General features: G+C 32.6%; 1 protein-coding gene across 3 annotated transcripts in view; it reads right to left on the minus strand.

Moving 5' to 3' along the window:
• The window catches only part of SCAF11 (SR-related CTD associated factor 11), a 71,600-nt gene that overhangs the window by 21,401 nt on the left and 33,593 nt on the right, over positions 1–16,606 (minus strand). For all 3 annotated transcript variants that reach the window (XM_045466600.1, XM_045466601.1, XM_045466602.1), the window contains exons 5-7: positions 8,109–8,186; positions 4,722–4,822; positions 2,577–2,638 (exon numbers count right to left, since the gene is read on the minus strand). In XM_045466600.1, coding sequence (XP_045322556.1) covers positions 2,577–2,638; positions 4,722–4,822; positions 8,109–8,186 — 241 coding nt within the window. The remainder of the gene's footprint in view (positions 1–2,576; positions 2,639–4,721; positions 4,823–8,108; positions 8,187–16,606) is intronic.

A 16,606-nucleotide genomic window follows, 5' to 3' on the forward strand; every position in this document is an offset into this window, starting at 1 on the left:
ACTCCACGCACAACGTGGGGCTTGAACTCACAACTCAAGAGTTGCACACTCTACTAACTAGGCCAGCTAGGAGCCCCATCTGCTAAGACAATTTACCATTCACCTCACACAATCACTTTCAAGACTTGTGAACATCTTTTATCTGCTGTCTCTTCTCTCCAGTTCTTTGTCTTGTGGCTTTAAATTTTTCATTCCTTTGTTCTCAATTTGGTAGGGTTTTGGGAAGGATTAGATAATTAAACAGGTGTTATGCTTATCAATCTGGTATGCTTAGTTGGAAGCTTGTCTTGTTTGAATTCAGCATATCCTAAAACATGTTTCATGAAATACTAATCCCAAAAGATGTTTCATGAAAACATCTTTTTCTACAATAGAAACTAGTATAAAAAAGGTTCTTAGCTTAGAGCCCAGTACTTGGCAGGGACCCAATTACAATTTGATTAATTGATTCCAAAGTTAATAAAGCCATAATTAAATGGATTTAGCATATACTTAAAGGAGTACTCCATTAAGAAATGCCTGAAAAGGGTATACTTTTTATAAACTACATCAATTATAAAATATTAGCCCAAACCAAATATTAATGTTCATTCTAAGAACAAAGTAGATGAAAGAGTTCAAAATTAAAAAAATATGACAACTCAGTTATCTAGCATTAGTGAAGAATGAAAAGTGACATTTCCTTAACAAATCTGCCAAAAGGTAGGTTAGCTGACCTTCCTCAGTATCTTCAGTGAGGCAACACTATCTTCCTTAAATGAAGAAACTAAATTAAACAGTTTACATAATTTTCCTAGAGTCACAGATGATTTAATGGAAAAACCAGTACAAAACCCAAGAGGCCCAACTTCCAATAAAATTCTCTACGAGGCCTGCTAGACTTTTACTAATGTTATACTAATAATTTATAATCTAGATAAAAAAATTTCATAGCCTCTTATGCTCTATTCATTAGTTTGAGTAGTATATAAGATAAAGATAAATAACTTCAGGCATAAATTCACATTCCTGCTTCTAAAATTAAGCAGTCCCAGGTAAGGGGACAAGGTTTTCTCAAGTTTTTTTATAAAAAGAAATTTAAAGTACCCTTAAGACACAATGGCTCCTGTTCAGTGTAACTGGGTAAACAAATAAAGACGTATTTAATTTGTATAACTTGCCATTAACTCTACCTTCACATTAACTTAATCTCTTAGTCCTGTAAAACATTTCCTCATAATTAACTGTGTATCAGTACTTCTGTAGTACCTACTCATAAACTACAATGAAGATTTCTGACTATCCTAAATCAAACAAATAATTCAGGCATCTTAAGTAGGCACAGCACTAGGTTAGAGGCCTTGGACAGTGTTAGATCTTCTGGCAGAAATAGTCTTCTCCCTAAAAATAGGTCCAGGCAGAAGATATATGCTACAGGAAATTACAATAGTCTTAAAATTAAGATTACTATAGTGAAAGCATGCCACATTATAGCGAGAAAATCTATAACATCATTTAATCTTCCTCAGCAGTAAATTTTATATCAGTTCCTAGAGTTACTGAGCAAAGACTATCCATAAAAAAAGGATGCTAATATATAGCAATGACAGAAAAACAAAGTTTTGATATCTAAGGTTTTTAACAAAAGAAAAAAGCTATCTGACCATGGAAGTCCTTGTAGTGCAATTCACGTTAATAGTAAATTCAGAGGCAGGAAATGTGAGGATCTATAAACCTGAGAGGTCATGTTAATTCCAATCAGAGAAAGTAACAACATCCAAACTTCATAAATGTATAAAAAAAATGAGTTGATTATCATTTAAGAACAATGAATTCATTACTTCTATCTATAAATAAAAATTCACTGTACCCTAACCTGCAAAATAAATGCTCACCACTTGTTTACAAACAGCTCAGTAAATTGTTCTTCTGAACAGCCTCAGTACTGAGGAGGAGTCACAAAGCACTACCATACCATTTTTCTCAGGCCCTATTGCAAAGCTTTCCTGTATGAGAGAACGATGTACTACACAAGAACAAAAGACAGTAACATTTAACTGCTCCTGTAAATAAATATGTAAGAGGTGCTTTGTTTCCAAACAAAGTTTCAAATTAGAAGTGTAGCTAGAGGCCAAACCACAACTTCTGGAAACTGTGAACTACTCACTATCACAGACCTCCCAGCAACTGTAAGGCTGCTACTTACAGTTTCTGGCCGGCAAGGTATTTTATCTCATCTCCCCTAAGGACTTCTGCACTAATGACTGGGGTAAGACCATGTGCACGCTGCTAACCACCAACTAATTAGAAGACACTCTTCTCTTCCTTTTCTAACACAAACACACATACACATGCGTATACACATGTACTCAATCACAATCTCTTCCCTCCCTCCAAGCAGAGCATAAAAAGGTACAGAGAACAGCAAAAACCACTCCAGGAAGAAAACAGTTTACATAGGACTGACACAATGTACAGAGCTCAGTGGCTTCTAGGGATGACTATTTTCCAAACCAAAAGTAAGAACTTTAACACAAATAGTAAAGTAAGAAACAAAAAAAGGTAGGAAATACAAATAAAAAAAAAAAGTCACTTACTGTGTGTTATCTTCAAATCATAAAGTTTTGCACATAATAGATCTTCTTTTATAACTTTTTTCCTGCAAACATCAATAAAGAGGTGAAATAACTAAAAGAAAATTGTCACTCTGCTCATTTATTTACTATTCACCGTCAACCAAAATGAAATTATGCATGAGGTTTTAAATTCTAGCAAAGAAAGCATGACTAGCGGCCACTCCCACTCCTATGACTTACAATGGAGGTTCATTACCAAGAAACAAAAAACCATCGCAATCTCTTCCCCTGGAACTAATATAAGTATCGGGAAAGGGGGAGGGGGGGGTGCCAGGGTTTTTTACTGCCTTAGAAGGGAGAGGCAACAATGAATGGATATCTAAGTGCTGTAAAGACTAGGTTACATGCAGGAAATATAAGACTGAATGAGATGCTAAAAACATCCACAGAGTCCAAAATGAATGTACTATATTCAACAGTTGATAGACTTTCCACCTTGGGAGGAATCATGAAGGGGATGACTTGGTGGATAAAAGCAAATTATTATTTCTGTATACCATCCCACTACCACAAATCCCTAAGAAAAAGCAGTCAAACATACGGACTACCTCAGCTGTGTTAGACCCACGATATGACTCTGTTACAGGATGTACAGTGATCACCACTATACTCTCAGGTAGGGTGATTCAGAGAAAGCACAAAAATGCATGTCCGTAACAGTCATAGCTAGTGATAATGTATCAAGAATGAAGCTGCAGAAGTTCTTCAGTGTGCCTGAGGAAAGTGTACTACTATCTTCTATTTAAAAATAAATGCAAAACTCAAAAACTGACTCATACAGTTAAAAGAAAATCTTAATAAAATTTCTGTAATGCAGTTACTAACTTGGATTTATGGTTGGGCTCTCGGAATGGGTGTCCCATAAATCCCTTAAAATCATATACAAACGTTAAGTTTTATGACATGTTTTTCTGGTAGAAGGTGTCTATAGCCTTCTTTAGATTCTCAAAGAAGTCCATAACTTCCAAAAAGAGCTGAAGAGTTGCAGGATTATAAATTGTGGCATGATTTAATAAACCTTAAGAATTACTGTCAACTGTTTTAGTAACTAAATAAATATACTCTGTTAAGAAATTAATATTCTGATTAAATGTACTAATGAATCAGATTTAGTTAGGTATTTTACAATATATATTTCTTAAGAATACAATTTTGGACAGCTCTGAATATATGTCAGATCAAAATGGGCTTAAATTTTAAATGTATTAGAATATAAGTATTAATAATAAATTAATTTCCAGTATACTATTAACTCAATTTACTTCAAAAAATATGTTAAATACCTATTAAACTCAAGTACTAATAAGCACTATATTTCTAGGCAATTATGTTTTAAAAACAGTACTTAAAGAAATAAATCCAAACATGTTAAAACATTTTTTAAAACACAAATGGTTGTTATGGGAGGCACCAAGTGCCTGCTATACTTGCTACAATACAAAGAAGTAAAATCAAAAAGATAATAAGCAGCTTCAATTGTAACTGTCTCATGAAGAATATGTGCTATATTATTAGTTACTTCCTACTTTTTGTCCATAAATACTAGAGCAGTGCTACTCAAAATGTGCGGTCAGTGCAACAGTGCTTATTCATTCCTGGTTTGTCATATACAAAAAATGAGTAAGCTTTAATTTACACTGCTATAACATTTTTATTTCACAAAAATATCTGAACAGATTACAGAAAAAAACTAAAACAAAACAATTCATCAAAGATACAATTCAAATTCTACTCTCAAGATTTCAACTAGTCTTTTTCAAAATTACCAAGTATGTGCTTTAAAAGAATTAAATACATTTAAACTCCACATTGTTAAAAAAAAAAAAGTAAAGCACTTTTTTTTTCTTAATTTTATTTTTTTAGAGAGAGAGAAAGTGCAAGTGGGGGAGAGGGACAGAGGGAGAGGGAGAGAGAGAGATCTCAAGGAGGCTCCATACTCAGCACGGAGCCCGACGAGGGGCTCAATCCCATGATCCTGGGATCATGAGCCAAAATCAAGAGTGGGACGCTCAACCAAATGAGCCACCCAGGCGCCCCAGCACTTTTCTTATTAGCTATCTTATGGTTCTACACATTTGGACTCCACTTCTACAGTTCATCACTAACCTCATACAGCTTTTAGAATTTTCACGATAGAAGAGCGGTTTCTTAAAAGAGCTTTCATTTTTCTTGTCTTTTGTTTCTCTCAACTGTCTTTTTACTTGAACCTAGAAGAAAAGCAAAATCATGTATTTAGAGTTGATAATCCAGCATCACAAATGATCACATACCAATTCTCCTTTGAAAGGATAAAAAAATTAAAGAAACAAAAATTGTCTGAATGAAAAGGTAGCCCAAACACACATGCTTATTCATTCACAAACATGCTAAACCATAAGGCTAGTAGTAAGTGTGCTAAGCTCTGGGGAAACAAAATAGTGAGAGGCATGTAAACAGATAAAGTGCTCATGAGCGCAGATCTATTTATACATGTAGGACTAAGAAATTAACTCTATTTGAGGATAACAGAGAAGACTTAAATGAGTAGGTAATTTATGAGTTGGTCTTAACAAGTAGGAATTTATCTAACGAAAAAATATTCTGAATGGAAGAACAGTGAGAAGCCAATACAGACAGGGAAGAAAATATCAGCAGGATATAAAGTTGATGTAATATATTAGGACCACACTGTAAAGACCCTCAAATAAGAAACAATTCCATGGGAACCAGGAAATAAATGGAGTTATTAAAGCAAGTGAATAAGATGATCAAACTTGATTTTTAGGATAAGGTTTGCCAGTGATGTGGAGAATGAACCAGTTAAAGAGAGACAATAAAGGCCAGGAAACCAGAAGAAAGTTCTTATAATTGTGTAGATCTATACTGTCTGAGACAATAGTTGTTAGCCACATGTGGCTACTGAGCCCTGAAATGTGGCTTGTTTGAATTGAAATTGTACCTTAAGTGTAAAATATACACTGGATTTCAAAGACATAGAACAACAACAAAAATAGGTAAAATGTCTCAATAATAATCCTTTGAAAATACTATATGTACTCCTACTACATATGTTAAATAAAATATATCATAAAATTATTTTTTACCTGTTATCTTTTTACTCTTTTAAATTAAAGTGGCTACTAAAAATTTTACAGAGTGGCTTGTAGTATATTTCTATTGGCAGAACCAGTATGGATGACAGCATAAGAGCCTACAAAGAAGTAACAAAAGAGGAATGAAGAAGAAACAAATTTAAGATAGTACGCAGGAGGACTAGGCAAAGATGATGGAGAGAGAAAAAAATGGAAAACTCCCAGATGAATTCTGGATTCTAAATAGGGATGACCACAAGTAGTTAAAAACATAAATCTGGTTCTAAGGAAAGAGGTCTCGGCTAGTGATAGAATTTTAGAAGCCATACAAACATAGGTAAGAGTTTAAAGCTACTGGAGTACTCAAGAAGACTTAAAAAGTATCCCTAGAAAATTGAAAGGCATTTAAAATTTAAGAAATTATTTCTAAAAAGGCAGAGACAGGAAAGAAGATTGTGAAAGGGCAGATAAGTAAAACAAGCAAGCATACATACAAACATTCATAAAAGGATATCCTATAATAGACCAAAGAAAATAAAGGGCAGTCAAGAGCACCACATGCAGAAAACAAAAAATTATTCTGAACCTTAGTGAGGATAGCTTTAGGAAAATAAAACAATAGGGGTGAATGTTCAATGGGAGTTGAAAAGCAATTGTGAAGAGGGAACCAAGTACAGATATCTCCTTCAAGTTTAGTTGGAAAGGGATAAAGATAATAAAGTGAAGATTCAGAAGTAAAGGTCAAAGGAAAATATTTAAGAGTATGTAGGTAATATCATGCCATAAGAAATATTTTTTAAGTCTAACCAAATTAGGCTAACACTACACCAAACTTTTAATTTAAGTAAAATATAAACCACATTAAATAAAACATAAATTTCTATTCCGAGCAACAAAACAGTATTTCACATGAAGCAACAAAACAAAATTTTATAGGAAAATATCTTTGGAAGTTAGTTCATGACAATACATATTCAGCAACATAATATACATAGTCTGGAAAAATAGAGAATCTGTCTTTCAGAGAAGCCATGCTTAAATTTGATCATAATATTACACATTTATACAATGTTGTATCTTTTCTCTAAGACATACTAATTTATATAAATTAATTTAATAGAATTAAATAGAATTACAACAAGCAAAATCATTTTTTACATATGTTGTTTTATTTGAATTGCAGTCTCATTTGTTCCTTATGTCAATGAGACACATCTGGTAAGAATATATCAAAACAAATTATAAATATCTACACTGAGGTATTTATATGCTTAAATAGCTGTATGTTGCTTCCAAGCTATTATGGACTTATAGTGCTATTTGAGAACAGTTTTTTCCCCCATCAACAACATCACATTTATATATAGTAAGAATTCTTCTTCTTCTTCTTTTTTTTTTTTTTTTAAATAAACTGTACCCACAATGTGGGGCCTGAACTCACAACCCAGAGATGGAGTCGCATGCTGTACTGACTGAACCAGCCAGATACTCCCAAGAATTCTTAATTCTTAAAGTAATTTCAGCTATACACCATTCCTGACTTGTTAGTGATACCTCAAGAAATCTTTTTCTCATACAGTTTACTCACTCTCCTTTTCTTTTCACCTTTTACTCACTGACTCAGGAATATGTTCCTATTTCTTTTTACTTCTTTTATTTATAAGCCAAAAATAAATCTAAATACAAATCATAATCATGGTTCATAATCATAAATAACATCAACAAGGTATGTATATGTGAATTTCATGAAAGTGATTAGGATTAAGCATTACAATAAAATTGTACTTCATAAAAGAATAAAGTCATCTGCCCATGCCAACCTGGAAACTATGAGAAGTCTCTCAGGATTCCTACAAACCCCCTTATCCTTCTCTAATCACTCACTTTCCTTCAAGCAGCAGCATTTAAAAGCAAAGACACCATTTTATTTTTAGTTTTATTGGCTTACTCTTCCAAACACTGTGATGTTTTTCATGAAAAACAATTTGTGGGTATTTTGAATTTAAGTTTTTGTGTGCTTGGTTTTTGAATCTAATATTCCATTTCAAACCCCTTTTCAATGAAAAAAGTATTCAAAGCACAATCCAATTAATCAGTAAATATTTCTGACATACAAAAGTCCTTAAATATCTTGCAATTAACACTAAATGTGAAACTTCTTTTAAACCATCTAAAATTGTGGAAAATCATAAGGTGACCACCATGGATTTGACCTCTTTAAGGAGGACAAAGAAAAAAAAGGTTCACAATTTTTGTCCTTGTAGTAAAGCCTAGGCTTTACATGCTGAAGAGAAATAATAATCACAGATTAAACCTAAAGTTGAACAATTCATAAATATACTCAAACTGAAAATCTATTAAAGCAAAATCATCTCAACTAAGTTTATACGGTTCATGCTGCAAAGTAAAATATAAGCTTTACCTTAACACAACCTTCCAATGCACTCAATTTAAACACTGCTTGAAATGGTTTTCGATCAACAGGACATGAAGCCAGTATCTGAAAAATGATTAACAAATTATAACTTTATAAACATTTCTTAGATCAACATTAAACTATAACACATTAAGCTTTCCACTAGAATAAAGGAAATAGAAAAATAATTTTTTCTTCTTTCAAAGATGAAGATAAAATACTTTCCACTTGTATCATGTCACAGAGTAATAAATACCTTAAACTTGTACAATTCATTCAAATGTTTACTGTGCTCCTACCCTACACTAGGTTAAGCGCAATACAAAGACCAACAAGAGAGATAAAATCTGTTATCAAGATAATACCTACAAAGACCTGCTTGCCCAGTTGAGAACTACTGGCAATTTGAAAGGAGAACTAGACTGAAATCAACAGCTCTAAGATCTAAAGAAAATACTTGGGCAATTCTAAGTCAGAGGTAGAAGGAATGCCTTGGGCAGGTCCCTTACAGATTTTAATTTTTTATGACTTAATTAATTTCTCTCCAAATCAATTATTTTGAATAGACAGTTGCACCAGCAAGTCATTCCTTATACTATCCTTTAGGAGATATCCAATGCATATATACATATACGGTGTACCTTCTTAATATACAGCTAAACTGAATTTTGTTTTTCTCTTAATTATGTACCTTACATTGGTTTATATTACTATTTCTGAGTGGCCCCATTCTTAATAGCACGATATGCTGTAACAGTTTCAATTTACATTTCCTTTTTTATAAGTAAGATTGAGCGTATTTTCCTATTTTTAAGGGCTTTTCAAAATTCCTTTTCTTTAAATTGTTTATTCACGCCCTTTGCCTAACCTTGTTATTAGGTTGCTGGTCTTTTTCAAATAGAAATGTAGGCATTCTTTATAGATTAAGGAAAACTGTCTTTTGATCACTCTGATTCTAAATGAACTTTATTTTGATAAAAATACTATTTTCCTGTACTTTCAAAATTAATGTGTATCAACTATTAAGTGTTTCTCTGTTAATACTATTTAAATATTTGTATAGGTTTATATTATTTAAATAATTTAAGGGCCATCTGGCTGGCTCAGTCAGTAGAACATGCAACTTTTGATCTCAGGCTCATAAGTTTGAGCCCCACGTTGGGTGTAAAGATTACCTTAAATATAAAAAAAAAAAATCTTATTTAAATAATTTAAAACGGAGTATATTGTCCACTAGGGCAGGAGGGAAGATTCTCTACGATATGAAAATACCAAAAGGTGACATTAATACACATGATTACAAAAGTAAAACAGGATTTTAACAATGTAATTAGCAATACTCTAAAAGACCACAAGATAGTAATGGAATTTTGACAAATTATCTTATGTTCCCTAGTGAAAAATGTTGTGATTTTTGCCTTTCTGGACCTTGGAACATATCAAGATATGCTTATACAAGTTCAGATAGATCAGACAAATGTTGCCTCTAGTCATAGAATACATTTTCACAAAGTCTGTGAATCACTTTGAGAGCAGCCAAAATATAAATTGAGTTACTTTACTACTGTGCTAAAAAGTAATTTTTATTTTCCTGTTAAGTAAGTAGGCCTTGAAAAAATGCTTTACCACATCTGAATTAGGAAATGTGACCTTACTAAATTAAATCGGTTCAGACTGGTAGAAGCCAGCTCAGCTTAGTTCCAAGTACCATGGATTTAGGATGCTATTACTTTCCCTACAGAAAACAACCATAAGAAGCTTTGCAGCAAGTAGTGACATAAAGCTGTCCATATCTTTTTTAAAACTGCACTGCAAATAGCAATTCTAGTTCAAAGAATTTGACAATGTGAATGTTTACATTAGCATTTACTGTATGAAATTTCTTAAACTAGAATTTGTATTAATATATTTATAATTAAAAAGAATATTTAAAAGTAAAACCTTTCACATACTTCTTATAAATAACCAAAGTTTCAGAGTATACTTATTTCTATTTCAAAGGTAAATTTAGATAAACATTCATAAAAAGATAAAACAATGCTTCCTTCATGTTTTTTTGCTTCCTTCAATGTTTAAAAAAAAAAAATTATTAAGAAAGATGTACAGAAGCTCTGGATTTCTGTCTACTTTCAAATCTTGCCCTAATGTATAACCTTAAGCAAGTTACACAGACTCTATGTATCTCGGTTACCTCATTTGTGAAAATGGGGATAACAGAACTTATCTCTGAAATTCTTAAGGGAATCAACGGAATTAGTTTAGAAGTGTATGGCATACATTAAGCATTGGGTAGTCTTCTAAATACCAACTAACTTCACTGAACAACAACAACAAAAGATTGGTTTATTAACAAAAATGATAATCTGATGTATTATTATACATGCATGTGAGAGACAGGAGTTCTTAATGATTTTCTGTTGGGTTTGCAAAGTTCATGGCATACATGGAAATTAAAATGTTTCATTTTACTATATCTATTTCAATTTGTAACACTAAGATCTAAAGAAAGCCACTGTGTTCAAGAAATTTACTCTATATCAGATGCACCCAATCGTTCAAAAACTCTGAAATTGCATAACCTTATTTTCTTATTAAATTTTCTCGGATGACATCAGTAAGTGGCACTCTTGCCTTTAGTGTTCAAACTAACAGTTTCAACCTGAGCCATTCCATTTTGATCTGTTTCAAATAATGGGGTTCTGAGTAAGATTTTGTTTTTGTTCTTTTTTCCTTAAGCATAACTGCCACAGATCTGTTTCAGATTTCATCTGAAGAAAGGGTTCTACTGCTATTACAAAATGAAAGAAAACAGAAAAAAGTAGTTGGAAAACCACTGATATATATTACCACAATCTGTATATACTTAAAGTTTCTAAATCTAGTTGCTACTAGAAAATAAGTAAGTAGGTTTTCTTTGGCTCAGGCTCGGCCATCAGAAAAAATGCTGAAAACCAAGTTATCCTCCTCAGTTAAGGAAAGCACATGTCAGAAAACAAGCTACCTATAGTAGACAAAGTACATTTGCAATGGCTGTTGAGAAATGATGGTATACCTTTCGGACCTTAGAAGAGTTTAACAAAACATTTCAGAGGGGAAACAGAAAAGAAATTCAGTTATCCTCAAGTCTTCATTGAATACTTCAATAAAGACTAAAGAAGAATGAAAAAGAAATCAAAACATATTTTTAAAAATTAAGAGGATCTTTAATTTTTTTGTTAATGTATACTATAATAAAAGTACAAGGCTACCTTAACATGGCAAAGTTCAAAGACACCATCATTGGCAGGTATTAATAAAATTACACATTAATTTTTGTATATTTTTGTTAATTTTTGTAAATAAAATTTACAAACAGGTTTTTGAAAATGGTTTATACTGTCTTACTTTTAAGGCAGTCCCAAGGGTATTTCACGCTTACAATCCAGCAGATATCCATTCAGAAAATGTCAGATATTTTACTTAGTTTTCATAGTTTGTTAGTAACATAACTAATTTTGTTTTTAAGTTGTAGGTTTTTAAAAATACACATTTAAACTAAAGTAGAAAATTTTGAATATACTTAATTGTGCTTAAAAAATGTGATTTTAGTTTTGAAGAAAATTATCCCAAATTTTGTTTTCCTTATATACAACCAAAATAAAAGCCCCATGATTGTTCGCCATTTTTATTCCTTATATACAATAAAAATTAGTCTTCAATTAATCACCTATTTAAACCAATATGACTCTCATTTCAATACTTTGTAAGTATCTAATTTAGTTTCATAAAGTAATTCAATCACCATTCAATTTTGTGATACAGCTACAAAACTAATAGAATATGATCACTGCTTTACACCGTAATGTGTATTAAAAAACAGAGCATACATTTTATTGTGAATGCTCTCTACTAAGGCTGTATCAGTTAAGTAGGCAATTTTGCTAGGAAAAAAAATCTTCCTAATGATTTCAGTAAAACATACCCTAGTATTCTGAAGCGTTGTAAATTCCCAGCTCAGACAAACCCATATTTAAATGTAAGAACAGGAAACCTTCCTTATTTGGAATTCAGGATTCTTGATTTCTAATATTTCTTGCTTCCTGTTGCTGCTCTATCCTCAATCACAAAGGCTGCCTACAGATAGCCCCTCCTAGAGAGAGAGAAGCAAGTGTTAAAGATAAGTGCTTAAAGACTAAATCTCAGTACCTATGCTTATTAAGTAGGTTTGTCTGTTCATGGGAATCTCTAGAAAATCTATCTTTCCTTCTAACAAATAGAGCATGTTATATAAAACTACAGTTCAAAAGCAAATAAAGATGATTTACGAATGCATAACAATAGAGGCTTATTTTAAATCTGTTTACAAGAACTTATTTTTCTTGTTGATGGTGCCAATATACCTAGCCTGGACCTCCAAAGAAAGTGCTCACCTGTAGTCAGACTACATGTTCCCTATCACAATTAGCCACTTCTTTCAATACATCCTTGTCAATCCATAATTAGTAAAACTGTAGGTTTTTTTTTTAACAACTCTCAGGAATGTATTCCTAAAGGACAAATGACTGTCAGTGACAAAATTAACACCAAGAAAGCATTTTATCTAACTACTCAAAAGGAACCCCTTCATAAGACACAACAGTTGGGTAAGAATAACTTTTAATTCTTCTTTTTACATGTAATAGTTAATACTTTATTTCTAGAAAAATAAAACAGAAAATTCCATAAACTACCCGTATAAATCATTTTCAAATTCTAACATTTAAAGCTAGACTATACAAAAATACACATTAATTTACCCAACTGGTAAAAACAGTATTAAATGAAAATGTATTACATTTATGCTTTAGATAATGAGTGTTCACTTTGGATAATGAGTGTTCACATTAAAAAATGTGTTCAAATGTAAAAAATAGTCTTTGCTTTATCAAAGGTTTTTACCAAAGGATTAATCCACAAGGTGAAAAACATAGGGGATTTGGAATAATTAGTCACAAATCCAAGTTCTGGAGGGCTCAGCACTTTAAGTATGAAGGTAGACAGTCCTGAATCACCAATTGCACGAGTTGTAATAATTGAGTGAAATAATGTATTTGACAATGCTTTACAAATTTGAAAAGATAAGGACTAAGAGTATTCTTCCACAGATGTTTAAATTCTTGTTCACAGAGAACTACATAACATAGGTTTAGGAATAGAGAAAAATTAAAATTCCAGGAGAAACTGAAGAAATCCAGACAATTAAAGCTTTGCTGATTATGTTATTTAAAAGTATTCTAATTACCACAATGTGTAAATTTCTCCTCACTGCATAAAAGAACATCTGTATATAAAACACATCAGTAGTCAGGATATAAGTCAACTAACTGTTCATATTCTGATTTTTTGGTATGTATTATTAATTCAAAAACATATTCCTCACCCGACTGCATTGAATACTGTCGTCTGACTTCTTCAAGAACTGTACTCATCGCAGTAAGACTCTCTTCATTTCTAGCCTCACAAAAGAAAACCTACCTTTGCCAGTTGTCCAATTTTGGTTTCATTAACCTTACTTTCTCAAACTGAAGCTGTCAGCATTTGATATGAAATGCAGGACTGGGATAAATAAGTTGAACAAGGATAATTTGCTTATAGCAGGAAAGTTAATCACATTAAAAAAATATTTACAAGATAAGGAAAATATTTTATATTACTTTACAGATTAAAAAAAAAAAAACCCAGTGGGTAATCAGAACCTCCTAATCACATATATCGTGTGTCCCTTTGAACAGGCTAATAATAACTCTTAAATACTTCAAACATGAAATGCTTCCAAGGCCTTAAACTTTAACTGTTTTAGGGCCAAAAATTTTAACTTCTCGGCAATCCACCAAATAATAAATCCTATTTTCTCAACCAGTGGTGTGTGTGGAAAAGGTATCTTACTGTCTATAGAAAATCACAGTTATGATCAGCTGTCACTACTACAGTCGTGTGTAGACTTCTTCTCTAGCCTTCACCTTTCTAATTACCTACTTTAAAATGTACAAACTCAGAGGATCAGGGTTAAACTTATGCAAAGTAAAAACTGTCAATATGCTTAGACTGTACTGGTATAACAGAGGTAAGATATATACATAATAAGTAAAATATAGGTAGATAATTTAGATGAAATAACTTTTTGAGTGGCTGCTTAACTTTAATGTATTGCTCTATACATATTTTATCACTTCAAAGGTCTTGTTTAGTTTCAGATTTATCAGCTCTAATACTAATGCTTTAAACTAATAAAAATTTCAACTTCCCTCAAGTGTCAATTACTGTTTAGTTCAATATTCTATTTCTACATCATTATCATTATTATTTTACAAACCAATAGAGTTCCTTGAAATTAAACATGGTCATAGTGGACATGCTTAATTTCAACTTATTCTAGTGTCCCCAAGGGCAGGAAACTACGTTATGGGCCATGAAGGCCACCACAGGTTCCATTATCCTCAATCTTTCTGCCCTGAGTAAGGTGAATTATGTAAAATACCTACAGACTAAGCTCAGTTACTTGATCACTTTAAAGTCCTTACGTGGCTTTTGTATTAAATAACCACAGGGCCAAAATTTTAGAGCATGAAAAGATTAAAGCTACATTTGACTTTGGATATAGGTATTTTAGGAGCATGAAAAATTTCAGGAGGGTGTCTGAAATAAATACACTACACTACCTTCAGTTAATTACAGAGGAGAATTTCTTCAATGCCTAAAATATTAAGGTGAAAGTAAATAAATGAGTCCCTCTTTTTGGTTCTTGATATCCATTCTGAATCATATCTCAATGAACCTGAAGTACAAATTTCAGCTAGCTCAGCTCAATTTCTAAAAGACACATAAGCTAGGAAGATGATTCTCAATACGTTTTGTACCGTTTTCTTATTATGTAGATTTTTAACTATAAAACTCACTTTGATTTCTACCTTTTTACTAAAAAGGAACATTGGTAAAATTTTAAACAACGGATCAATTTTTTAAATTATTTTCATTTCTGGCTATCCCTTGAAGTATTTAGCAAAAAATTAGAGTTCAGAATCCTTGCCTTGAATATCAAATAAACACTGACATGGTAATTTAATGAAAGAGTATTTTAAAAAGCCTTTGTATAGGGCCTGGCTGGTTACAAGAATCTGAATACAGATATACATATCCTAATCATGAAGTCCAAAGTAAACTGCATGCATCTCCTTAAAAGCAGAAGGCAGCTAAGGAAAACGAGAGGCGAGAGCTTAACAAATAATGGCCATGAAAAAAACAAAACAAAACACCAGTGAATCTGAGAACTGATTCTATTTGTCAAAGTACATATATACTTCAAAACACATCCAATTTTTATCATACCAGTAAAAGATTCAAACAGAAAATTTAATTCAAAGCCTAAGTGATTTTGTTAACCAATATTCATTTATTATTTATAATGAATAATTTATTGGATTGTGCTCTTGTTACTGCTCAATTTAATGATGGCTGCTATCCCAATTAGGGACAATGAAATAATTCAGAACATTCTCTGGTTATTCTCTGCTCCAAGGTAAATCACTTTTGTTTAAACAATAGCACAATTACCCTGCCGCCTCTCCCTACTTTTTTTTTTTAAGTTTATTTATTTTGAGAGAGAGCATTTGAACAGGCCAGGGGCAGAGAGAGAGAGAGAGACAGAGAATTCAAGCAGGCTCCTCGCTGTCAACACAGAGCCTGACTCAGGGCTTCAACCCAGGAACCTCAAGATTATGACCTGAGCTGAAACCAAGAGTCGGATATGCCTACCTGACTGAACCACCCAGGCACTCCTCCCCCTACTTTCTTCTAAAAGCAAATTGGCTTTGGGGCACCTGAGTGGCTCAGTCGGTTAAGCAACCAACTCTTGATTTCAGCTCAGGTCATGATCTCATGGTGCTGGTTTCGAGCCCCACATTGGGCTCCACGCTGAGCCTGGAGCCTGCTTTGGATTCTCTCTCCCTCTCTCTCTGCCCCTCCCCCATGCACATGCTCTTTCTCTCAAAATAATAAACTTTTAAAAAAGTAAAATAAAAGCAATTTCCAGGAGCCTGGGTGGTTCAGTCTGATGAGCGTCTGACTTTGGCTCAGGTCATGATCTCACTGTTTGTGAGTTCAAGCCCTGTGTCAGGCTCTGTGCAGACAGCTCAGAGCCTGGAGCCTGCTTTGGATTCTATGTCTCCCTCTCTCTCTGCCCCTTCCCCACTCATACTTTGTCTCTCACAAATAAACAAACTTTAAATTAATTAATTAATTAATTAATTAAATGCAATTTGGCTTCAGCAAAATGTTTCTATCCAAAGCAGTAACACAAAAAAAAGAAAATATTACATGTAAGAAAAGTGTTGATTGCAACACTACATGTTATCAAGTATTTTCAACTTAAAAACATTCAACAAGAGTTAAAAACATAGATAAGTTTAGGACTGTCTAGTGGAGTTGAATATATGTACAGTCCACAACCTACTAGTAGTTCCACTTCTAGATATATACCCTGAAGAAAA

Source organism: Leopardus geoffroyi, chromosome B4 (genome assembly GCF_018350155.1).
Source record: "Leopardus geoffroyi isolate Oge1 chromosome B4, O.geoffroyi_Oge1_pat1.0, whole genome shotgun sequence".
NCBI lineage: Eukaryota > Metazoa > Chordata > Mammalia > Carnivora > Felidae > Leopardus > Leopardus geoffroyi.